Genomic DNA, 27,359 nt, shown 5'->3' on the forward strand with positions numbered 1-27,359 from the left:
GGCTCTTTTGGCCATTTGCAATATTCTTTATTCAAGGCACGGTGGCCGTATTTGATATTCCACACTTTCATTTCTTCTTTCTCATGTATCATCATCATAAATATCAATATATATAATATTCCTGAAATCACAATTTTAAGTTCATTAGAAATGAACAATTTAAGCACAATAGATTTCTTTCCAAGAAATGGAGTAAAATAATTGGCAATTGATGCGCAAGTTAAAATCATCAACAAGTAACACACCATTTATTCTTGAAATACTTTTCCCCAAAATGGACAATACACAATTTCCACTCACGAATATGTAAGAACGCAAAACACATTGAAAATACTCACAAAGCATAGCATTTGTTGAAACAGCCACAAATGGACATTGACTTGAGTACAAAAGCTTTTAGGCAATTTTATTTTCGAAGTCAATTTGGAATAGTTGAATCAAGGCTCATTTCATAACCTTTCTCACATCATTTCATTTCATTGGCACCATTGGCCGCAAGTATAATTTTCACTCTTGGCACGTTGGCCACACTTTATATCCCCAATTCACTTATTTCACTTCCAACCATCTTTATAGATTGTAAACAATAAGACATTTCCAATCAAGACTTTAGGTGCACATATGAGCAATTAAGAGTCTTAAGCATATTGAGATTTTCTCACACAATTTGGCATCATAAACTTCATTTGAAACACGACTCAAAGACATAGCATTTTAATACACATATCATTCTTGAATACATTCCCAAAGGATAACATAACGTGATAGGAACATTCAGAACACGTTTTGAATACATAATTCTCGACACTTTGTTTATTCGGGACAATCGAATTTATTGGGAATATCTCGGAACATAGAATAAGCAACTTGAGACAACCATACTTGAAACTTACGGGGACATCATGGAATTCATTTCTAAGAGAGTAGTTTAGCCAACATACCTAGAATTCATCCCTTAATGATACTACAACGATCCACTACACTAAGCAACTTCAATCCACAATAACAACATCCAATGGGACCAATATTAGTAACAAATTCCATGATTTAGGCCATATAGACACTTTATCAAACACCTAGTAGGCATGAATCTCTACATCTCTTAACCATAGATTTAGTTCATCCAACTATTACCATTTACCAACAATTTATCCCACCATCATTCTTAAACAATTCTTAACTGCCAACATCATATACATGACCATCCATCCACACCCAACCAACAAAATTCCATCAAATAATCACCTTTAAATCTCTACAATGGTTATGTATTTAAATTGGGAACTTATAGCTTCCAATCACTATACCATAAGTTATAACACATATTTCATACATAAATAATCACCATAGATTAATTGGAGATGGTAGACATACCTCTTGTAGTGAGACCCTTGAAAATCCCAACTTGTAGGGTTCTTGACCAATTTGGGAATTTGAATGGAATTCTATGAATCTTCAAAATTAATCCTAGTTAATATAGGTGTTTAGGAGTAGTAATCAACTCAAAATACTCCAAAAACATTACCTTAGTCCATGGGAGGGAAGTGTTTGACGGATTTCCCTTGATATGCAAGCCCTAGCTCAAAGAAATGACTTAACCCCTCTCTCTACCCGGACTTGGGGATATTTAATAGGCTCCTACGTGCGCGGCAGCGCACCTGGGCAAGTGGCCGTGCATCTGGCCGCGCACACAAGGCAGAAACTCTCAAATATGCGCGACCGTGCATCTGGGCGCGCATATGATACAAGTCCAATAAAATAGCCATAACGTTTTGTATACATATCCAAATGACGAATGGTTTGACGCGTTGGAAACTAGACTCAGAGGGCTTTAATTTGATAGGTAGATCACCTCGTAAGTCTTTATAGTTTGGTAGAAGCATACGTTTGAAGTAGGATATTGTGCGAATTGGGACATCCTTTCCACTTAATGTATCCAACTTGTTCCACACAAGTTCTTGCCATTCACAAAACTCCTTAGTATGTTCCAACACACCTTAAACATATATTTTCATTTCAAAATGATGTGGTTCTATCCCATGGGTCTCCTTTAATACTCGAACACGTTATTCCCAAATACTATTGGGGCACCATAAAATCTTAAATCATTAGGAAATTTTAACGGGGATTTACACTCGCCTCCCGCTTCTGCGCAACCTTCGCTTCTGCGGTTTGTTCCATCGCAGAAGCGGCTTCACTTCTGCGGAGCTCTTTTCGCTTCTGCGACTCCAACTGGGCATCCCTTTGTCCGCTTCTGCGAGCCACAACTCGCTTGTGCGAGTCTGCACCAGCAGTCAGTTCCTCCGCTGGTGCGATGACACCAGAAGCTGCAAATTGCAGAATTTGCCCAAGTCCAAAAATTGATCTGATTTCGACCCGGATCTCGGGGTACTCGGGACCCCGTCCGAATATACCAACAAGTCCAGTAACATAACACGGACCTATTCGAGGTTTCAAATAACATCAAACAATATCGAAATTGTGAATTGCAGTTCGAATCGCGCTTATGAGTTTTCAAGTTTCAAATTTACAAAACTCGTGCCGAAACGTATTAAATCAAGTCCGATTGACCTCAAATTTTGCACATAAGTCATAAATGACATAACGGATCTATTCAAATTTCCAGAATCGAATTTCAACCCCGATATCAAAAAGTCAACTCCCTGGTCAAACTTCCAAACTTAAATTTCTATTTTAGCCATTTCAAACCAAATTTAACTACGGACCTCCAAATTTAACTACGGACCTCCTCGATCGGATGATCCCTCCACTGTACTTTTACAGAAGCAATGCTCTTCGGTCTCAACTTCCTAACCTGTCAGTCCAAAATCACCATACAGAGCTATTGGAATCATCAAAAATCTATTCAGGGGCCGTTTTCACATAAGTCAATATGTAGTCAACCTTTTCAACTTAAGCTTTTAACCTTGAGACTAAGTGTCTTAATTCATTCCGAAATATCTCCAGACCAGAACTGACTACCCCGGCAAATCACATAACAGTTATAAAGTAGAGAATGAGCAGTAAATAAGGGAACGGGGCTACAACTTTTAGAACGACTGGCCGGGTCGTTACATCCTCCCCCTCTTAAACAAACGTTCATCCTCGAACGGGTTTAGAATTATACCTGGAGTGGTGAAAAGATGAGGATAACAGCTGCGCATATCATGCTCGGTCTCCCAAGTCGCCTCCTCGACCGGATGACCCCTCCACTGTACTTTTACAGAAGCAATGCTCTTCGATCTCAACTTCCTAACCTGTCTGTCCAAAATGGCCACTGGTTCCTCAACATAAGATAAATCCTTGTCCAACTGAACTGAGTTGAAGTCTAACACATGAGACGGATCGCCGTGATACTTTCGGAGCATGGAAACATGGAACACTGGATGGACTGCAGAGAGACTAGGTGGTAGTGCAATTTTGTAAGCCACCTCTCCAACTCTCTCAAGAATCTCAAAAGGTCTGATATACCTAGGGCACAACTTGCCCTTCTTTCCGAACCTCATAACACCCTTCATAGGCGAAACCCGGAGCAAGACCCGCTCACCAACCATGAATGCAACATCACGAACCTTCCGATTCGCATAACTCTCCTGTCTAGATTGGGCTGTACGAAGTCGATCCTGAATCAACTTAACCTTTTCCAAAGCATCCTGAACCAGGTCAGTACCCAATAGTCTAGCCTCACCCGGTTCAAACCAACCCACTGGAGACCGACATCGCCTATCATATAAGGCCTCATACGGAGCTATCTGAATGCTCGACTGGTAGCTGTTGTTGTAAGAAAACTCCGTAAGTGGCAAGAACCGATCCCAAGCACCCCCAAATTCCATCACACACGCATGAAGCATATCCTCCAATATCTGAATAGCGCACTCGGACTGTCCGTCCGTCTTAGGGTGAAATGTTGTACTCAATTCCACACGAGTACCCAACTTTCGTTGTACGGCTCTCCAGAACCGTGATGTAAATTGCGTACCCCAGTCAGAGATGATAGATACCGGTACGCCATGAAGCCTGACAATCTCGCGAATGTAAACCTGAGCCAGTTGCTCCGAAGAGTAAGTAGTAACCACGGGAATGAAATGAGCTGACTTAGTCAATCTATCCACAATCACCCAAACTGCATCGAACTTCCTCTGAGTCTGTGGGAGCCCAACAACAAAATCCATAGTGATCCGCTCCCATTTCCATTCTGGAATCTCTAACTTCTGAAGCAATCCACCCGGTCGCTTATGCTCATACTTCACCTGCTAACAATTTAGGCACCAGGAGACATACTCTACTATGTCTTTCTTCATCCGCCTCCACCAATAGTGTTGCCTCAAATCCTGATACATCTTTGCGGCGCCTGGATGAATGGAATACTGCGAACTGTGAGCCTCCTGGAGAATCAACTCACGCAAACCATCTGCATTAGGCATACATAGCCTGCCCTACATCCGTAATACACTGTCATCTTCAATAGTGACTTCTTTGGCATCAACGTGCTGAACTGTGTCCTTAAGGACAAGCAGATGGGGGTCATCATACTGACGCTCCCTGATACAATCATAAAGAGAAGACTGAGAAACCACACAAGCCAAAACTCGGCTCGGAAATATCCAATCTAACAAATTGTTTGGCCAAAGCCTGAACATCCAAGGCTAAAGGCCTCTCTGCTACCGGTAAATATGTTAAGCTGCCCAAACTCTCCGCCTTACGACTCAAGGCCTCAGCCACTACATTGGCCTTCCCGGGGTGATAGAGAATGGTGATATCATAATCCTTAAGCAACTCCAACCACCTCCGCTACCGCAAGTTAAGATCCTTCTGCTTAAACGGATGTTGTAGACTCCGATGATCGGTATAAACCTCACAATGGACACCGTACAAATAATGCCACCAAATCGTGAAAGGCATGAATAATAGCTGCTAACTCAAGGTCGTGGACCGGATAATTCTTCTCATGTACCTTTAACTGTCTGGACGCATATGCAATCACCTACCGTCTTGCATCAGCACTGCCCGAGACCAATACGCGACGCATCACAATACAGAGTATAATACCCTGAACCTGTGGGCAACACCAATACTGGGGTTGTAGTCAAAGCTGTCTTGAGCTTTTGAAAGATCTCTTCACATTCCTCGGTCCACCTGAACGGAGCACCCTTCTGAGTCAATTTGGTCATAGGTGCAGCAATAGAAGAGAAACCCTCTACAAATCGGCGATAATACCCTCTCAAACCAAGGAAACTCCGGATATCCGTAGCTGAGGACGGTCTGGACCAACTCTACACTGCCTTAATCTTCTTCGAATCTACCTTGATCCCTTCGCACGAAACTATATGACCCAAAAATCCCACTGAATCAAGCCAGAATTCACACTTTGAAAATTTTGCATACAACTCCTTTCCTCTCAAAGTTGAAGCACAGTCCTCAGGTGTTTCTCATCATCCTCCCGACTCCTGGACTACACCAGAATGTCGTCAATAAACACAATGATGAAAGAATCAAGATAGGGCTGAAATACACTATTCATTAAGTGTATAAATGTTGTTGGGGCGTTGGTTAGCCCAAATGACATTACAAGGAACTTGTAATGACCATACCGAGTTCTGAAGGCAGTCTTTGGACTATCTAGTTCCCGAATCTTCTACTGATGATATCCTGACCGCAAATTAATTTTTGAGAACACTCTAGCACCCTGAAGTTGATCAAATAGGTCATCAATACGTGGCAATGGATACCTGTTCTTCACTGTAACCTTGTTCAATTGGCGGTAATCAATACATATCCGCATAGAACCATCATTCTTCTTCACAAATAAGATAAGAGCACCCCAAGGCGATACACTAGTCCGAACAAAACCCTTATCAAGCAGCTCTTGTAACTGCTCTTTTAATTCTTTCAATTCTGCTGGGGCCATACGATATGGTGGAATAGAAATGGGCTGAGTGCCCGCTAACAAATCAATGCCAAAATCAATGTCCCTGCCGGGTGGCATACCCGGAAGATCTGCTGGAAATACATTAGGAAAATCCCTTACTATAGGAACTGACTCCACGGTAGGAGTATCAACACTAACACCACTCACATAGGCCAGATACGCATCACACCCCTTCTCAACCATTCGTTGAGCCTTAAGAAATGAAATAACCCTGCTAGGAACATGATCCAAGTTACCTCTCCACTCTAGCCGTGGTAGACCTGGCATAGCCAACGTCACCGTCTTGGCGTGACAATCAAGGATAGCGTGATAGGGAAACAACCAGTCCATGCCCAAAATAATATCGAAATCCACCATACTGAGCAATAATAAATCAGTTCTGGTCTCAAAACCACTGATAATAATCAAACACGACCGATACACATGGTCAACAATAATAGATTCACCCACGTGTGTAGATACATAAACATAAGAACTCAAAGAATCACGGGATACGCCCAAATACGGGGCAAAATAAGATGACACATAAGAATAAGTGGAGCCTGAATCAAATAAGACTGATGCATCTTTATGATAGACCGGAACAATACCTGTGATAACAGAATCAGATGCAACTGCCTCTGTCCTAGCAGGAAGGGCATAATATTTGGTCTGGCCTCCCCCTCTAGGGCGACCCCTACCTGTCCGACCTCCGCCTCTAGCTGGCTGTGCAGGTGGAGTGGCATCTGGTGCAGTAACCATGGCCTGAGAAGCCTGAGGGCCCTATGGAATAGGTGGGGCCTGAGAAATCTGTGGAGGTGCACCCCTCTTAAGTCTGGGGCAATCCTTCATGATATGACCAGTGTCACCACACTCAAAACAAGCCCTCGGAGGACGTGGCTACTGGGACTGGCTCGGGCCTGATCGACTGGACTGCCCGCTGAAAGCACCCCGTACAGGAGGTACAGTAGATACTGGTGGTGCATAATATGGAACCTGGGGTATGGGAGTAGCCGGAATACCGCTGGAATCTGGAAGTGCTGAATGAATAGGACGGCTCACGTAGCCTCTACCATGACGGGCTGCAGCTGGGGCACGAGAACTGTTATATGTGCCAGAATCCTAAGGTCTCTTAGCTGACTCTTCTCTCTCCCGAGTCTGCATACCATCTAATCTACTAGCAATTGATACCACTTGTTGGTATGTGATGTCCATCTCCAGTTCTCGGGCCATACTGAATCCCATACTAGGGTGGAGCCCCTCAATAAATCGACAAACCCGCTCTCGAACAGTAGCAACCAAGGCTGGTGCATGCCTAGCCAAATCACTGAATCGGACTGCAAACTCTGACACGGTCATAGAACCCTGGTGCAACTGCTCAAACTCTGCGCGCCATGCATCTCTAAGACTCTGAGGAACATACTCCCTCAAGAACATATCCTAAAATTGAGTCCAAGTGAGTGAAGCTGCCTCATCTGGACTATCCAACTCGTATGCCCGCCACCACTGGTAGGCCACTCCTCTAAGCTGGAATGCCATGAAAGAAACTCCGCTAGAATCCACAATACCCATAGTACGGAGAATATGGTGACATTCCTCAAGAAAACCCTGAGCATCCTCTGAAGCCAAACCGCTGAAAGTGGGAGGGTGATACTTCTTGAACCTCTCGAGCCTGAGTTGTTCCTCCTCCGAAACTGTTGCCCTAGCCTCGGGCCGAACTGGGACAACTGGCGGCACTGGTATAACCTCTGGGGAATGCTCAACCTGGGCTCGTGGCTCTGGGGTACGGGCGGCGGGGGTCTGTGCTCCTCCCCCGACCTGAGGTGTGGCAGGAGCAAGTGGAATCAACCCTGCCTCAGCTAGAGTGCCAAATATGCTCAAACACTGGACAAGAGTCTCTTGAAGTGTAGGGGTAGTAACAGGCGTCTCAGGTGCCTGCTCTCCAACTGGAACTACTGGTGGTTCCTCTGCAGCAGCTCGTGCAGGTACCCTGGTTGCACCACGTGGTCTTTCTTGGCCTCTGGCTCGGCCTCTATCCCGGCCCCGACCTCTTGCGGCTCCAACATGGGGCGTGGGTGTCTGATCATCGGATCCAGTTTGTGCGTGTCCTCACCATTTGTGAGAGAATAGAAAGACAAGAATTTATAATTTCGAAGTCAACAATTGCGCACGATAAGGAATCAAAAAAGTGAACATTTTCCTAACAGTTCCATAGCCTCCCGAAGATAAGTACAGACGTCTCCGTACCGATCCGCGAGACTCTACTAAACCTGCTTGTGACTCATAACACCTATGAACCTAGAACTCTGATACCAACTTGTCACGACCCCAAATTTCCTCCGTAGGATGTCGTGATGACACCTAGTCTCTAAGACTATGTAAGCCTAACAATTTGCGGAATAACTAAATATAAATCTGAAATCCAATCCTTAGAAGCTGAGTAAATAAGTACTGCAAATTAAATAATTTACAACTACCAAAACCCAGTAGGAATAAGTCACAAGCTTCTAAGAATTTATCCTCAATGTCTGTATACATCAGAGATTAAAGAAAATAAGAAAGACAACATGATAAGATAGAAGGGGACTCCGGAGTCTGCGGACATTGGCAGATATACCTCGAAGTCATGCGTAGGGCTAATTCACTGATGCTTGGTCTGAGAGAAAGTACCTGGATCTGCACAAAAAGATGTGCAGAAGCGTAGTATGCTACACCACAGCGGTACCCAGTAAGTGCCAAGCCTAACCTCGATAGAGTAGTGACGAGGTCAGGTCAGGCCCTACTGGAATAATAAAAGATAGGGTGTAAAGTTTAACAATATAATAATGCTAATGACAATGGAGATGAATCTAGTAAGTAGTATGTCACAATTTAACTACACAGGATAAGGGCAAATAACACCTCGCGGAAGGACAACAGAAATTTACACTTTAAGGAAAACACCAAAATGACCAAAGGCAATGTAGCCATAAAGAAATATCAACAAGGGCACTCCCGAGGTACCGCCTCGTAGTCCCAAATCATAAATAAATTCACAATATTTCATTTTCTTATATCACCGCAGGAGCCTTCTCATTTAATTTTAAAGAAAATATTTTTTCCGAAATAGCATCCAGTATTTTAGTCACCCTTATCACACTTCATGGCTTCTAGTTGTTCCCCTACTAGCCACGTGTATCAAGCCACCCTTATCTCACCGCATGCGTTTTAATACCCAGACCTTATACCACCGCATGCGTAAATATGTCACAATATGCACCTCAAGTGCCCAAATAATTTAATTTGCCAAAATAAATCAACAACAAGAATATTTTCCACAATAAGGAGCTCACGGCTCAATCACAATGAGTACAAAATCTCACAAAATATTTAGGAATGAATAACTCAGCAAAAATAATATTTCACAAATTAAACACCTTGCCTTAATATCAAAATTTTAAATGTAAAATACTTCATTTTAATAATATTTAAATTAAGAAATCCAACCTTCAAATAATGCACAGAACAAAAGAAACAGAGTTTCAACTAAACAGGTAAAAACACTTAGTAGGAACAGGTCAGGCAAATTTAAAATACAAAAATATATTAATGATAATGAATATAACAGAATTAAATAATTTAGTTAATATGCAACAATGATCCACATAATTTAAATACATAATCTTCCATATTTAGCCCGTGTATACACTCGTCACCTCGTGTATACGACATTCAACACATCAAAATTTTCATATCAATATCAGTCCTAAGGGAAATTTTTTTCCCACACAAGGTTAGACAAGTCACTTACCTTGAACCGGGTAATTCTTTACTCTGCTATGACTTTGCCTCGTGAATTGGCCTCCTAAAGCCTCGTATCTAGTCACAATTAATTTGATTCAATCAATACAAATTATTGGAATTTATTCCATATGAAAATATAAATTTTCCAACAAAATCCGAAATTTAACTCAAATATCGCCCGCGGGGCCCACGTCTCGGAACTCGATAAAAGTTACAAAATATGAACGTCCATTCAACCACGAATCCAACCATACCAAAATTATAAAATTTTGACCTCAACTCGACCCTCAAATCTTCAATCTAAACTAAGAGGGTTTTCACAATTTTCCAACTCAAATCACCAATTAAATGTTTAAAACAATCATGGATTCAGGTAATTTGACCAATATTGAGTTAAGAACATTTACCCCAATATTTATCTTAAAAAATCGCCTCACCCGAGCTCTTAAAATCCAAAAATGGGTAAAAATGGCCAACCCCCGAATTATATGTTCTGTCCAGGCGTTTTCGCATTTGCGGACCAGTTGTCGCTTCTGCGGAGTCGTATTTGCGACCACATTTCCGCTTCTGCGAAGCAGCACTAGACAGCTCGAATCGCACTTATGAGTTTTCAAGTTTCAAATTTACAAAACTCGTGCCGAAACGTATTAAATCAAGTCCGATTGGCCTCAAATTTTGCACACAAGTCATAAATGACATAACAGACCTATTCAAATTTTCAGAATCAAATTTTGACCCCGATATCAAAAAGTCAACTCCCCGGTCAAACTTCCAAACTTAAATTTCTATTTTAGCAATTTCAAGCCAAATTTAACTATGAAGCTCCAAATAATTTTTCGGACACGCTCCTAAGTCCAAAATCACAATACAGAGCTATTGGAATCATGAAAATTCTATTCTGGGGTCATTTTCACATAAGTCAACATCCAGTCAACCTTTTCAACTTAAGCTTTCAACCTTGACACTAAGTGTCTCAATTCATTTCGAAATCTCTCCGGACCCGAACCGACTACCCCGGCAAGTCACATAAAAGTTATAAAGTACAGAATGAGCTGTAAATAGGAGAACAGGGCTATAACTTTTAAAACGACTGGCCGGGTTATTACACACTACTAGTACTAGGAAATTTTAGTCTACTTTGCTTTGCCAAAGGGCATAACTCACCACACTCAAGAGTGCTGATATAAACTTTATTCTTGAAGTTTGCAATACGTTGCATTGCTCCAATTGCAGGGTGTCCTAGTCCTGGATGCCATAGCCTTCTACTACTGTCCTCTTTATGAACTGATGCTCCTACTGCAGGCTTCATTACTTCCTGTACTATGTACAAGCCTTTCCTCTCCTTACCAATCCTTAGACTTTTCCTATTGAAGAGTCCTTGAAATACATAGAAATCAGGGAAAAACAAAGCTACACAGGAAAGTTGCTTGGTTATCTTTGATACTAAGAGAAGGTTGAACTTGAAGTCTGGAACATGTAAAACATTTTCAAGTTTATAGTTTTTTAGGATCACTGCATCCCCTACACTTGTAATCTCTGCTTTACCACCAGTTGGTACTTGCACCTTGATGCTATTTTGATCTCTTAGTGTTCTAAAAAGTAGTCAATTGTTCTCTACATGATGTGATATGGTGTGATGCCCCTGAGTCAATTATCCATTCAGAGGTAAAGGTGTAGGATAGCAGTGAGATCATACCTGCCATGTTACCTGTCATATTGCCTACACATTCACTTGATGCAGGCTTTTCCAGCATGCTTAGAATTTGTTTGTACTGCTGCTCTGTGAAGAAATGACCTTGTCATTGACCTTCACATATATTTCCACCATCTCCTGCTACTGTGGAATTAGCAAAGGTCCTAAATCCACCAGTTTGTGGACTCTTCTTCTTGCTTTTAAAATTCTGTTGGTAGCCAACTATTTTGTAGCAATTTTCTTTCAAATGTCCCTTATATCCACAATGCTCACAATTATTCTAGGTTTTTTAGGTTTAAAACCTTGGTATGTCTTTCGTGCTAACATTGTTATGGGATCTCTATTCACATCAACTACACTAAGGCATATCTGACTTTCCTCTTGAGTCACAATAGCATAGGCTTCATTAACGGACACTACAGGTCTCCTTGCCAACAGATTACTTTGTTAAGTCCCATAAGGAATTATAGTAAACATTGTGATCTCAAATGCGCAACATAGGGTAGAGATTCTTCACAGTCACATGAGGGAAAAGGAGCTAAAACATCAAATTCATCCCAAAAAACTTTCATCTTAGAATAGTAAGTAGTAACTGAATCAGTACCTTGCCTCAAAGTAGCAATCTCAGTCCAGAGATGATATATTCTCGCCAGATTTGATCTATCAAATCTCTCCCGAAAATTACTCCAGACCTTCTTAGTGTTAGAAGCATAGATGATGCTTGGTATTAATTCACTTGAAACTATACTCCTTATCCACGATAGAACAATCGCGTTGCATTTCTCCCACTGCTCGGCTAATTCTCCCATGTACATGCTTTTGACGCATGTTCCATCCACAAATCCAAGCTTGCTTTTGCCTCTGAGTGCCAATTTCATCGCTCTACTCCGCAATGTATAATTTTATGGCCCTGTGAGTTTTAGAGGGATTAAAACTAGTCGAGGTGCATCTCCAACTTGAAGATATAGTGGATGGTTGTGATCCAACGATGTGACTTCATTTCATGTCATTGTCGTGAATACGAAGCTTCACATTCTTCAGTAGCTGCCGGAATCTCGCCGGAAATCAGTCTCCCTTAAGACACCCGCTCTGATACCGTGTGAAATTTATCTACTACAATTAGGGATTCAGTTCAATTTGTGGAGAGAACAGAGGGATGAGACGGAAAAACTATGTTAGCTCAAATAGAAATGAGTATATATACATGTTTATATAGCTGGTAGCTCTTCTCTATCATGTGCTTCTCACGTGACTTTAATTAACTCCGTTAACTAACTATTAACAGCTAATTGACACCTTATTAACGGCTAACTACTTCTAACTATCGGCTAACAATTGTACAACTGCTTCCATATTCCAATACAATGATCATACTATATTATAAGTGTGAAGACTTTTAGGTGAAGTTATTTTATCAAAATATCCTTCAAAAGCTAATTGACCAAATTACCCTTTACCTAAAGTCTTTCTCCTTAGCTATCATTATTTATTCTTTAAATCACTTAATTTGTATATATAGTTAAATACGCACCAAAATATAATTAACAAATTAGTTATGTAATCTGAATGTGACTACGTGAGGAAAAAATGAAGAGACTAATTAATTGCATTAATAGTTGTTCAATTAGTATTATTTTAATGGGGATGTATGTAAAGCGTATACGTTACTGATTATTTAACTTCTCATTTCCTAAAACTTGACTGTTTAATTCTTAGATTACTCTAGATGTGATTCTTGGCCTATAAATACATTTTTTTGAGAGATAAATGACTTGGTAACTTGAAAAGTTCTGCCGTCAGTGGTCGGAGATAGGGGTGTACAAAAGAAATCGATAAACCGCATAAAACCGATAATACGAGTCAAACCGGAAAAAAACCTGATTGTGATTTGGTTTGGCATTGGAAAAAAAACCCGACCATAATTGGTTTGGTTGGTTTTAAATAAAAAAAGTCAAACCGAAACCAAACCAACCCGATAGTATATTTATATAATTTATAAAAATATTTTATACATATAAATATTTATTGTAATATAATTTATAAATATTTCTTAAACTTTTTTACAGTTTTGTCTTTTAACGTATTATTTGAAGTTTGGACTTAACATTCTTGAATGTTAAATAAATTTATAGCCTATAAATGTAGTAACTCAAACAAACTTCAAATCAATACTAATGCTAACAAAGAAATTCAATTCTAACACTAGGAATGATGATAGTATTGGATATCTATTTTTTAGTTTTACATTGGTTTATAATGAAAAAGCATGACTTAGTTTATCTTTTTCTTTAGTGCTTAGTTGTATAATTAATAGTACTTATTAACTATACTTATTTTATCATGACCTATATAGTATTTTTAGATTATGTTAATTTTCATTATTGCTTATTAATTAGCAATATTTGCTTTATGCAATTTTTTTATCTTTGTTATTGAATATTTTAGTATAATGCTGTGACTTATCTCATATTATTGTGTTATTTCCTTGAAAAATATATTATATAGTTGTATCTTACTAAGACTAAAGAAATATATGTAGCACAAGTCATGTATTTTTTGCTATGAAGACTTTATCGGGAAAAAAATCCGAAAACCTGAAAAAAATTGAAAAATCGAGATTGAAAAACCCGAATTTGTTGGTTTGGTTTGGTTTATAGATTAAAACCTGACATCATTGGTCTGGTTTGGTAATTAAAAAATCTGAACCAACCCGACCTATATGCACCCCTGGTCGGAGATGTGCACAGAGACGATAAGTGGCCATAGAGTTCTCCTCAAATATATTTATAGATCAATCTACCTTTATCTAGCTAATATCGTAAATGGATTGGCATCTCTAGTATAGCAGATTTGTAGGGTATAAAACTTTTTATTTTTATCTTTCCTTCAGATTAACAACTTGCAGGCTTAAGTTTGGCAGCTTGCATTCAAACTGCTCAATGTTGTTTTTCTCCGTTTTTGCAATTGTTGTCATTTCAATTTTGAAATGTTCTCATGGTCTATTTTATTGTTGAAGCCTTATGCAACTATTTCCTTGTGTAAGGTTTTAAAGGATCTTTTTCACATGTATTCATGATTTTGAACGTGTGTGAATTTTCAGAATGCACCAGCAATTGTTTTGCTTTTTTGTTGCAACTTGTTTATGTTACAAACTGAAATTCATTTATTTTATCATCTCCATTTTCTTATCATTACAAGAATTTCTAAAATTTTGAAGAAATTCTAGCATTATACACAAGGTTATATTTCAAGAATAACATGCTCTAGCAGTTGGAGTCTAAGTTGCAATTGCAATGTGGATTCATTATTAGTTGTGGGTATTTGGGGACCCATCACTCATCTCTACCATCTTCCTTTATATATTTAGTTAAATAGGATCCATATTAATAGTACTTATAATTTTCCCTTAAATTTTTATTTTATGACTTAAATATATATTTTAATAATATTTATGCATTATTTTTAAAATTTTATACTAATTGATATGGATACACCGCCAACGCGCGTGCATAAAACAAATGTTATAAAAAGCGAAATTAGGATTGCTCTCGAGGTGAGGCATCCACAAAATGGTACAAGATTCATGTGGTGGAACGGTGAAGTCCTATAAAGCTTAGGTGAATAATTTACCTTTGTGTCAGCTTTATATCTTGAACTATTCATTTTGTATGCCTTAAAATTATCGTGTTGGCACTTTACTCTGAATTCTTCGTTCTTTACGTTTAAAATATTTTATTTTTAGATTTTCTTTTAAATATTTGATTATAATTTATTTAAATATGTTGTTCTATAATTGAGAATTTGTTGAATTACGATCTTATTTATTTGCATATTTTACAATGCCTAAATAGTAGTAGATAATTTTACTTTTTCTTGATTTTGTAAATTTAATGTAAATCTATTTTTAAATGTCAGTTTTATTTTAAAGATATTACTTTTATTCCCTTTTATGAACTGAACAGAAGAATTGAGATCTAACTGTAGTAACGCTAATTTCATAATTGAAGGAACCGATGGTGCTATATTTGGGGAGAGTTTTGTCAGGTTATAGCATTGGCATTATTTCTTACGTGGTATGCTTTAAATTCTTCGTTGTATGTTTCCTTCTTGGATATTCCTAGTCACACATAATTAACAAAGAAATAGGCATTGCACCCAAATTACAAAGAAAATATCAATTTGTACTACGTATGAATTTAAATTACCTCCTTTATTGCACGTGAACCTTCATGTAGGTTCCTATGTTTGTTGGAGAGATATCGCCAAATAAATTGCGAGGGGCACTATCCTCTACTAATCAGGTATAAAGAAATTTTCCGATTCTGTTTCTTTTATTTATAGCAAATTTCCTTTTTGGCTATCGGGGAAAGATTAAAAATAAAAAATGGATAGAAGTGAACAGTTGGATTTATAGTTATTTATTTAAGTACATTCTAAATCCACTCCTTCCAATTTAAGTATTGACCCAAAAATTTTATTGGGCTCTAATACCTAAGAATGGATAGAAGTGAACAGTTGGATTTATATTTGGGTATTTTTTCGTTCCTATAGAATATTTTCAAACTTATTTACCAAGATAATTCTAAATTTGTATCTTAAATTAGGGAATTCAGTTATAATTTTTTTCTTTTTTTCTCTCCTCTCTTCTTTCCCTATTCTCTGCCGCCTCTCTCCATCCAAAACTCCCTTAATTAGTGTCACCTAATTAAGAAGATGTAGTCTTTAACACTTTTGATGATGATTTGAGTTGATTTCCCTTGAGTTTGGGATCTTGGGATATGTTAGAGGGGATTTTGGAGAGCTTTTGGACGAATTTTGGGTGAGAAATGACCCGAAATGAGGCTGAAACCTCTTTTAAAAGAAGTAAGGTCGGTGGGCCGTCTCAAGTGGGTCCCAACAAGAGCTGCTTGCACAGTCTCGCGAAAACACGAATATCTCTCTACTCCGACGTTGTATCGACAGACGGTTTAATGCGTTGGAAACTAGACTCGTGGATCTTCAATTTGGTGGTTAGATCACCCCGTAATTCCAAGAATATTGAGAGAAAAACTTAATAACATTAGACCTAAATTTTTAGTAAAATAATGAACGTAACTTGCGACAGCTTTTTTCGACTTTTGTTTCATAACTCGCTTAGCTTCAAAACTTAACACACGACTATCATACGACTAATACCTCATAACATTACCTTCTTGTCATCTCAAGCACCCTAGTCTCACCCCACAAGTACAGGTTAAAACATTCCCAACTTCCCGACTTTCGACGAAACTTATTTTCTTCGATTCGATTAGCTTTTTAACCTTCCAACCCTCTCGATACTCCTTAAAATTTGTTTTAACCCATCATTATCTTTGTAAAGTTCCTTCAATTCTCTGACTCATTTTGATTCATTTAAGATGAATTTTAACTTGAAAGTACGGGATGTAACAGTTCCATCACGAAGCAAACCTATAAGGTTAATGTTATTACTTTAAAGATAAAAAAAGAAATGAAACATTAAAAAAAATACCAAAACTTAAGGTTTCTTAAATAAATATAGCAACTTTTAAGTTAGAGTTTCGCATCCCGCTAAACATTATCAGATAGATGTTATAAACTTTTATGAAATTAATTAAATATTATGCGACCATATAATATATTCTAAATTCTCGTTATCGAACAAAAGTTGTTCAGGAGGTATAATCCATCTAAACATCATAGATTATAAGTATGAAATTTTTTAGTTGAAGTTATTCTACTAAAATATCCTTTAAAAACTGAAGCACCAAATTACCCTCTATGTAAAAGTAAATTTGTCTCCCATTTAATAAATAAGTAAAAAAAAAATCTCTTTTTAAATAAGTTATTTGGACTACTTATTTCTCTATCTGTTTCACTTATCAATGCACCCAAAATAAATTGGCTATTTAATTGGGACTCTATTAATTGCAGGTTAAATAAAACTGGTATCAAAATAGGAATTTGCTAATAATTGAGATTTTTTAATTTATAAGCAATGGCCGGGTAAGGATATTTGTTTAATTTATAATCTTGGTCTCATGTTTTTTGACTCAAACTCATGCAAAAATACTAAATTAATGAATACATAACACGTGCCTGACATTTTACATATACTATTATTACTTAAACATGATTTATTAATATTTTTTTATTTACATACTTTTTAACCATGACAAACTAATGCTTTTGGTGAAAATATCGATTGTGGGTAAGTAGATTCCCTCATCCAAAAATAGGAACGAAATCCACAATGAACGTAATAAACTTTAACCAACACGCCCACTCTTTTGTTTATTATGAAAAAAGCAAATTGTGAGAAAACATAGAAATGCATTTATGACATTTTCTACTAGTAATAACTAAATTAAAGTTTCTTCTTCTTTTCTTTTCCTCAATCGGCAGCTATCAATTGTAATTGGTTTATCCGCCGTCTACGTGATCGGTGCCTTCGTCGGGTGGAGGATTCTAGCTTTACTAGGTAATGTTATCATCCTCCATAATCTGCAATTCTCTTTGCACCAACTTTTTTTTTTAAACTTAAATTTCTTAATAATTTTTCAGGAGTTGTACCATGTGGCCTGCTGTTTTTGGGTCTCTTCTTCATCCCCGAGTCTCCAAGATGGCTGGTAATATTTTTTCTGTGCCTGTTTATATTTAAACGCTCTGTTTTAAAGGTAGAATTGGGACTCGCCCGGGCTCGCCCCAGGGCGGATCACTCGTAAAACGTCCATGGGCTTATGTGTGAGGCTTAGTTTTGTGAGACTTATCTCGGCCGTCGGGGCTTACGCCCCGGACATGCCCAACGTCCAGCGTACTGCGCTCGCCTAATAGAACCTTATGCAATTGTGTGTAACTAATCTTGTAAATCCTCAAATTTTCTTAATAAATCGTTGACTACAAAATTACTTTTTTCTTAATCATAAAGCATTAAGTTGAGAGTATTTTATGTCATAATTAAAATAAATATTATTGCACGTTATCCACTAAGACTACTATGATAGTAAATTTTAAATAAATCTTTCTTAAAAAGTATTTATTTATTAACTTTTGTTATGTCTTTATTATATAATAGTCCATAATTCTTTTATAATTATTTTCCTAAATATTATTTTTTCACGTTTACGAGATACAATACTTTTTAATTTAATAGCTCAATATTAGCTATTAACTATTTACAAATAATTAGTTATCATGGTATTGTATGGTGAATTATGTGTCACTTTATTAACTTGTTGAAGCTTAAATATAAATGATGCTAGAGAATTATATTTAAATTGTGAATTATGTTTTTATATAAATTCTCTTTCAAATAGAAAGCATATTAAATAAAAGGAGTATTTTAAAAGAAATATTAAATTATAATATCGAAATTCTTTCCAGATTTATTACTCCTTAAGAGATACATATAAGATTTCGTATCGAATAAATTACTTTTGATGTTTGAGTTGTAACGACGTTGCAACTAATTTGCATATTATGATATATGTCATACTTTTCGTATTATTCATTGTTTAATTATAATTTATAAATATTTTAAATATATTATTTGTTATAATTTTTTGATTTTAATGTAATTTTTATAATTATTTTTTATTTTATACTATCTTAAAATTCTTGAAATTAGTAAAACTTAAAGATCTGTGGTACTTACGCCCCATGTCTCAAAGCTTACGCCTCGCCTCGTCAGAGGTAAAATGCCGTGCCTCACGCCCCCACCTTCTAAAAAATTGTTTAAACGTTCTACATTGTTATTTCTTTTTAATGGAGAAAGAATTGAATCTTTTTTCTTTAATGTTAATAGTTAAATCTACTAGTTGAGAATATATTTTAGACTTGTTAGAGACTTCTATTATTATTATTATTATTGAATATACCAGTAGGCAGGGTGATCACGTCAAACTATGCCTATAAAAAAGGCTAAGCGATCGTTGCAAATATAATTCAACTTAGAGTCCGGAGTCGAAATCTTCAGGAAACTAACCTATCTATTACAACCTTCACTATTGCCAAGAGTTAAGTGAATCAATTTTCCGGATTATCAAATAATGATCTGAGGTTTAAATGAGTACTTTCAGCTAATAGAATACAGGAAATTAGCAACTAATTAGGCGAAGAGTTGTTTTCAAGATTAAGGAGGTCTAGGGTCGAGACTTCCCCAATTGTCGAATTCTTTTTGGCTATGTTAGCTATAATTTCGCTAATTATTCTCTATGGATCGTGAACACTCAACTTAAAACAGTCATCTGTCGATCAATCACGATACTATATTAGACGTATTCTCTCGAATTGAACTACTCTAGTAAGCTATTTTAACAACTCACACTAACCACGTCAAAGTTTTGTAATTTTTAAACCTGCTTTTAAACCCAAAGCATTAATCTCTCAAATACCTAGGAGTGACGTCATTCAACAACAACCTAAATATGCATTCTTTCTCATGCAATAGACACCAAATAGGCACCATTAATTGAGGGCCCTTCAATTAACTAAGATAAGCACTTAGTTGAACAAGTAAAGAATTATAAAGGATCAATTATAATAACATGCAGTCAAGAATTCATCCCACAAATGGTTCCATCAAATCCTAGAGTAGAAAATTGGCTACTCATAATAGTATGTGAATATACACTACTAAAATTCAAAACCAACACTGAAATATAGGAAGAAAAAGTAAAAAAAGCTCGTCGCTAAATCCTTCGTCTTGCTCCTAGCATATTTCTACCTCCGAAATATTATGCTTCCTTAAAAAACAATTTAAATATATAATTGTATGGAGTAGGACTTTTATGGGGAAGAACTACTCAATCCCAACTAGGAAAGAAGAGTTGGGACGTCGCGTCACACGAGCTCCCAGCACTTATAATTTTTTTCTCGCGAAGCGATCTACGCCTTCATCTTAATTCAATATATTTCTTGAGGGCCATCTCCTCAGGTTCTTCAGCCCTCGTGCGACGCACGAACATAGATGAGCTTCCAACTCTTTTCTCTTCTTGCTTCTTCACCTTTCGTTTCGCGTCAAATCATCTTCTTTTGCTCCACTTCATTCAAACTTGTTGCTACACATAAGAAACACGTAATGAGCATAATTCACTTTAATAATCATGTAATATCACACAAATCACATAAGATTTAACACGAAAATATATCCCAAAATATGTACTTTTTTCAAATATCACCACCACACACTTAAACTATTGCCCGTCCTCGAGCAACACTAAAATTAGGCACACCGGCAAGGAACACATTCAAAAGCAAACTTAAACATCGCAGTAATGATAATGGTTTATATCAACGCTTAGAACTCAACATATATACTATTGACACTCTTCCTCAAGTTTTAAACCCATGCCAAGTCTCTTAAAAAAACTTATGTGACTATTTCTAACATTCTAAACTCAAAAATTGACTCCAATACATTCCATACTATGACACACTTTATGTGCCAACTCAAGATCTAAGGACTTTACAAGTCCTTTACAAATCATGTGCTTTCACCATAAACCAAAGAGAGAAATTAGTCTATACACTCAAATATAATTTAAGGACTCACATATCAAAAAACTTCGCTCACTCTCACAAATAAACTCTTATGCCACCCAAGTCCGTACCATAGGATTTCTCGTATGGTAAGACTCGAATAATCTAAGATAGTACATTCTAGGATCAATTAGGACTGTAGGCTAAAGGGCGAGTAGGATATATCTAGAGAAATAGTGATTAACCTTCTTAAGTAGTTTTAGTACACTATACTTTATTTTCATGCACCTTCTTATCATAACCAACTCAAATACGTTGCCATAACACTATACACAATTAGTCTCATCTTCTTTAAGGACATCAACACATAGATACTCACTAGACGGGATCAAGGTATGGGAGGTGTCATCTTTTTCTTTTCCCCTTTGTGTTTTTTCCTACAAACTCTGTATTTTGATATCTCTGGCTAATAATTCTCTTATACACAGGTGCACCTTTTTTTACCTTTTTATGGTTTCACTCAAAAGCTACTCAATCTCTTTTTTACTCTTCTTGCGACTTAATTGCTTTTAAAATGGTTAACAAGATTTGATCAAGAACAAAAAAAGTATTTGGCTTTTAATTTCTTCGGCACCAAAGAAAGGTCTATAGGCTTAAAGTAGCTGACTACGGGTAATATTAGCACTGGTAGATACAATAACTCAATAGTCAATCAAAGAAATACCTATGCCATCTCCTAGACTTCACTGACTTAGTCATTTTTCTTTGGCTCACACAGGGGGCAAGTTCTAGACTAGCAAGGTTTGACATAAAGTACAATCAAAACCTTACATCTTAAAATGCACATAACTCACTCAGACTCTAAAATTGAAGCACTTAGGTACAATCATCATATAGTTCAAACATATATGAAGTCATAATAGGAGTCAAGAGATGAGCCCAAGTATCAAAATAAAGTCATTTATATTTTCAAGGCATGTAGTTACAAAATTCCTTAAGGAAGTAATCAGCTCACAAGCTTCGAACTTAAGTACTAAATAGAACTCATCAAATAGCACATATATTCAAGTTTGTCCAATTTCACTTGTTAGTTATAAAAGAAAAGAAATTTTGTATTTTTTTTTTACTTTAATCCATCAAAAAAACTGTCTAGGAACTCCATTGTCAGGAAAAGTCGAAGATTTTTTGAAAAGTTTGAAAAAATCCACCTAAAATTATCCGGTTCAATAAAATTAGCATCCTCGGGAAAGAATAGTGGTTGAAAGAAAATTCAGGATTAAGCCAATAAAAATCTAGCTACAAATATACAATTACAATGACATCAAGTGTGATCATATAATAGCAAGTAACATGTATCACAAGATCAATTAGCAATTAAGTATAGGCTAACAAAATCCAAAACTGATACCCCCACCCCACACTTAAGAATGTGTATTATTCTTAGTTGCACAATATTACAAAAATAAAAGATCAAAAATAGAGTGGATATCAGAAACTCCCTTAGGTGGACTTTAGTTGCGGGGAGAATCGGTCTCAAACCTCGGTCCTCGATGATGTTGGGTCTGCCAATTCAATGCCACATGCGTTGACTACTTCTATTAACTCACCCTCCCCAGCAGGAGGGTCTCCAACCGCATCTACATCAGCCTCAGTAACAACCGTGGCTGGCTCAGCAGTAGTAGTGCCCTCAGTAGCACTTACATCGATCATCTTTTCAACCATTAGCTCCTTAAAATTGGTTAGGACCCCAATATGCCTTACCTGTTTCAACCCACAAACTGTCTCGAGCATCACAGAAAACTACTTTCGCATCCCCTGATCTCTCGTCTTCTGAGAAGCTAAAATGCACGGTCTTGTGCCTTCATACTACTTTCAACTGTTGAAGTGCACCTTCCATATCAGTGATGTGCTCACCATATCCCTTCTTCTGTATGCTCCCTACTGTCGGGTCCTGAATAGCGAAGATATCATGGAGTCCTTTCTCATTAACCCCATGCATCTTATCACCCTTCTTAGTTGACTTGTATTTCTCTAGTAGTGCAATCAATGTTTATACAAAATAGAGTGTCCACCGCATGTTCTTAAGTATCATTGTCATTTGATTCCCCAAGATTGCCCCGACGTTCATAATAATACTTGTTATCAGAGCATCCGCTCCTAAATTACAATAGACTTGTGCATTGTTGGCATCCACTTGTTGTAGATCCTATTCAATCAAGCTTTGGCTTTTCTATTCATGTATGACTTTGTCAAACCTCGATTCTTACTCCACTTTGCCTTCCCGATCTCCAACACAATACCTCAAGTATATGGGTGTATACGGTCAAAATCGAGCTTGCCCGATTTTGTATGGTTAATCGAGACCGAGGTGGCAGACCGAGGTTCAATCCCAAGTTACATTGGATCGTTACATGAATAAATATTGCCTAGCTCGTGATTCAGGGATCGATCGAGATTGAGACCAGCTAAGGTCGAGACCGAAAAGGATAGAGATCTAGCGAGATCGAATGAAGCCTGCTAAGTCGAATAACAGAAAGTCGAGAAATCCGTGATCGGGCGAGGATTGTGGCGGAGATCTCGGCATGTATCAAGTCAAGACCGGTTGATTAGCCAATCAGGAGATTTCCTTCTGTATTTAGAATTGTACCATATGTAGAACTCCTCTACTATATAAAGGGGGGTTCCAATCATTTTGTAAGGACATATTCACGCATAACAAAGCAATATATTACATTTTCTCTCGTAAGCTCTCTTATTCAGTAGTTCAGTTCTTACTCTTCAATAATACACTTAGTTGGTGCGAGGGCAACCTAGCTCAAGGGCCAAAGCTGTATGATATATCGGTTTACTTTATTTTACAGTTAATTTCTAACTTCAATTTTCATATTTCTCAGTTTATGCCAAGTGAAATCACATATCCTTAAAACCACTTATAAATTTAATTGTTATCTGATTTTAAGGGTAAACAGTTTGGCGCCCATCGTGGGGCTAATGATAATAGTGATTGCCTGGTGTTAATTTTCATAACACACACTGCTTTACATTTGTTCTTGTAAGCGTTTTTGATTCCAGGATTAGCATGTCGAACTCTTAAGCAGTGCCCACACACATCGACAATGGCATTGGTTTTCATGGCGAAAACGACAACGTAGCCGCCCCAGGAAACGAAGTGCCTCTAGTTGACCTCGAGGGAGTACCAGTTGTAGACCCCATCGACGTTAGTTCCCATGTTGCCCTAAATGCACATCTGGGCGTTGACCCCGAAAATAGCATCCGCAGAGACGTTCGATCAGCCGGTCAGAACGCACATGGCGGCGAAGAAGGCGGAATCAGCATTCGAATAATATTCAAAATGTTGCAGGCTCAACAAGTTGCAATAGCACAACTTCAAAATCAGAACCACGCACCGAGGAGGGTCGAACCCGAGCCATCACATGAAGTTGTTCACAGGGCCAAACCAGTGCCGGCGATGTCAAATGTGAATGAGTCAGGGACCGACCCCGCTATCTTGAAAATGTTCGAGGAGCTGATAAAGCGAATTGAATCGGGGGAGAAGAAGATTGAAGCGAATGACAAAAAAGTGAAAATATATAACTCCGAGTTGATCAAATTCCGGGGGCACCACCGATTTTGAAGGGTTTGGATTCAAAGAAGTTCGTACAAAAGCCCTTCCCCCTGAGCGCGCCTCCTAAGCCCATTTCGAAGAAATTCCGCATGCCAGAAATTCCCAAGTATAGTGGAACTACCGACCCCAACGAACATGTCACTTCTTACACATGCGCAATAAAGGGGAACGATCTAGAGGACGATGAGATTGAGTCCGTACTGTTGAAGAAATTCGGAGAAACTTTATCAAAGGGGACGATGATATGGTACCATAATTTGCCACCTAACTCCATTGATTCTTTTGCCATGCTCGCAGATTCCTTTGTCAAAGCACACGCCGGAGCGATAAAGGTCGAGACTAGAAAGTCGGACCTCTTCAAAGTAAAACAGGAAGACAACGAGATGCTTAGAGAGTTCGTATCTCGGTTCCGAATGGAGCGTATGGATCTGCCATCGGTCGCCGACGATTGGGCCGTTCAGGCTTTCACTCAAGGCCTAAACATACGAAGTTCGGTAGCCTCACAACAGTTAAAGCAGAACTTGATCGAATATCCACATGTAACCTGGGCCGATGTGCATAATCGGTACCAGTCAAAGATTAGGGTCGAGGATGACCAGTTGGGGGCTCCTTCCGGGTCCGTTTATACAAACAGGACCATCGACAGAGTTAAAAGGGATATTGACTGGGAACCACGGTCAAACAGAGATCGATATCAGCCATACGGTGGAGATCGGAGAAACAACGGGCGTGGACGCAACCCTGTTCGAATTGATAGAAGAAATGATCGAGGACAAAGCTCTCGAGGGCTCATGAGTAAGAGCGGTTTCGACATAAATGTCGAACCCAAAGAAGCACCACGACTATCAGAATACAACTTCAACATTGATGCATCAGCTATTGTATCGGCCATTGGAAGCATCAAAGACACCAGGTGGCCCCAACCTCTGCAGGCTGATCCGGCCCAGAGAAATCATAATCAAATGTGCAAATATCATGGCACCCATGGTCATAGAATAGAAGATTGCAGACAACTGAGGGAGGAGGTAGCCCGTTTGTACAACGAAGGGAATCTTCGAGAATTCTTAAGCGATCGGGCTAAAAACCACTTCAAGAACAGAGATTCAAACAGACAGAATGAGCAAGAAGAGCCGCAGCACGTGATCCACATGATTGTTGAAGGGGTCGATATTCCTCAGGGGCCCGTATTCAAACGCACCAAAGTGTCGATCACGAAGGAAAAGCGGACTCGAGACTACGTACCGGAAGGGACCTTGTTTTTCAATGACGAGGATGCAGAGGGGATCTTACAACCCCACAATGATGCACTCGTAATATCTGTCCTTATGAATAAAATTCAAGTTAAACGTGTTGATTAATCCAGGTAGCTCGGCTAACATTATTCGATCGAGGGTCGTAGAACAGCTCGGCCTACAGGATCAAATTGTGCCCGCAGCCCGAGTACTTAACGACTTCAACATGGCAAGCGAAACCACCAAAGGTGAAATTATTTTGCCAGTGAACGTGGCCGGGACCATCCAAGAAACAAAGTTCCATGTGATCGAGGGTGACATGAGGTACAACGCCCTGCTTAGAAGGTCGTGGATCCATAACATGAAGGCAGTATCCTCGACCCTTCACCAAGTTCTGAAGTTCCCGACATCGGAGGGAGTCAAAACAGTGTACGGGGAGCAATCCGCCGCCAAGGAGATGTTTGCAGTCGATGAAGTGATACCGGTATCAGCACTCTCATCAACAAAGGGATCAGATTCGAAGGGAAAGCAGGAGGCCAAATAGCAACCACAGACACCGGCCTCGACCCAATTGCAGGAGCATGGGATCGACGTAGATGACGACTACTGGATCCCTCGATCCTTCATAATTCCCGATGACTCCGACGCCACCAAGTCAACGGTCGAAGAGCTGGAACAAGTCATACTGGCCAAGCATCAGCCCGAACGAAAGGTATACCTGGGCACAGGGCTAACCCCCGAGCTCAGGAAAAAAACTTATTCATTTCCTTAACGCTAACACAGATTGCTTTGCTTGGTCCCACCTCGATATGACAGGGATCCCACTAGAAATTACCACTCACAAACTGAGCTTGGACCCTAAATTTTGCCCGATGAAGCAAAAAAGAAGGCCCCAGTCCGAGGTCAAACATGCCTTCATCAAGGACGAGGTAACCAAACTTCTCAAAATAGGATCCATTCGGGAAGTTAAGTACCCCGAATGGTTAGCAAACATAGTGGTAGTATCTAAGAAGGGAAACAAACTTAGAATGTGTGTAGATTATAAAGACCTGAATAAAGCATGTCCCAAGGATTCTTTTCCTTTGCCTAATATCGATCGTATGATCGATGCCAGGGCCGGCCACGAGACTCTCAGTTTTCTTGATGCCTACTCCGGGTACAGCCAAATACAGATGAACCTAGAGGATCAGGAAAAGACCTCGTTTATCACTAAGTATGGTACCTATTATTATAATGTAATGCCATTCAGTCTAAAAAATACTGGTGCAACTTATCAACGCCTAGTAAACTGAATGTTCGAAGAACAAATAGGAAAATCAATGGAATTTTATATTGATGACATGTTAGTTAAGTCCCTGCGAGCAGAAGACTATTTAAAGCATTTCCAGGAGACTTTCGATATATTGAGGAAGTACAATATGAAGCTCAACCCCAAAAAGTGTGCATTCGGGGTTGGCTCGGGCAAGTTTCTTGGTTTCATGGTGTCCGATCGGGGAATCGAGATCAACCCCGATAAAATCAATGCTATCGAGGATATCACGATAGTGGATAATGTAAAGGTCGTGCAGAGGTTGATGGGGCGGATAGCCGCCCTAAGACGATTCATTTCGAGGTCCTCAGATAGGAGCCACCGATTCTTCT

General features: G+C 38.6%; 1 protein-coding gene across 10 annotated transcripts in view; it reads left to right on the top strand.

Moving 5' to 3' along the window:
- The window catches only part of LOC104088809 (sugar transporter ERD6-like 8), a 99,728-nt gene that overhangs the window by 41,478 nt on the left and 30,891 nt on the right, over positions 1-27,359 (top strand). For 7 of the 10 annotated variants that reach the window (XM_070187381.1, XM_070187382.1, XM_070187378.1 and 4 more), the window contains 4 exons: positions 15,392-15,457; positions 15,620-15,685; positions 17,787-17,862; positions 17,946-18,010. In XM_070187381.1, the coding sequence (XP_070043482.1) occupies positions 15,392-15,457; positions 15,620-15,685; positions 17,787-17,862; positions 17,946-18,010 (273 nt within the window). The remainder of the gene's footprint in view (positions 1-15,391; positions 15,458-15,619; positions 15,686-17,786; positions 17,863-17,945; positions 18,011-27,359) is intronic. The other 3 variants (XM_070187377.1, XM_070187380.1, XM_070187379.1) reach the window with 3 other exon arrangements.

Source organism: Nicotiana tomentosiformis, chromosome 10, assembly GCF_000390325.3.
Source record: "Nicotiana tomentosiformis chromosome 10, ASM39032v3, whole genome shotgun sequence".
Classification (NCBI taxonomy): domain Eukaryota; kingdom Viridiplantae; phylum Streptophyta; class Magnoliopsida; order Solanales; family Solanaceae; genus Nicotiana; species Nicotiana tomentosiformis.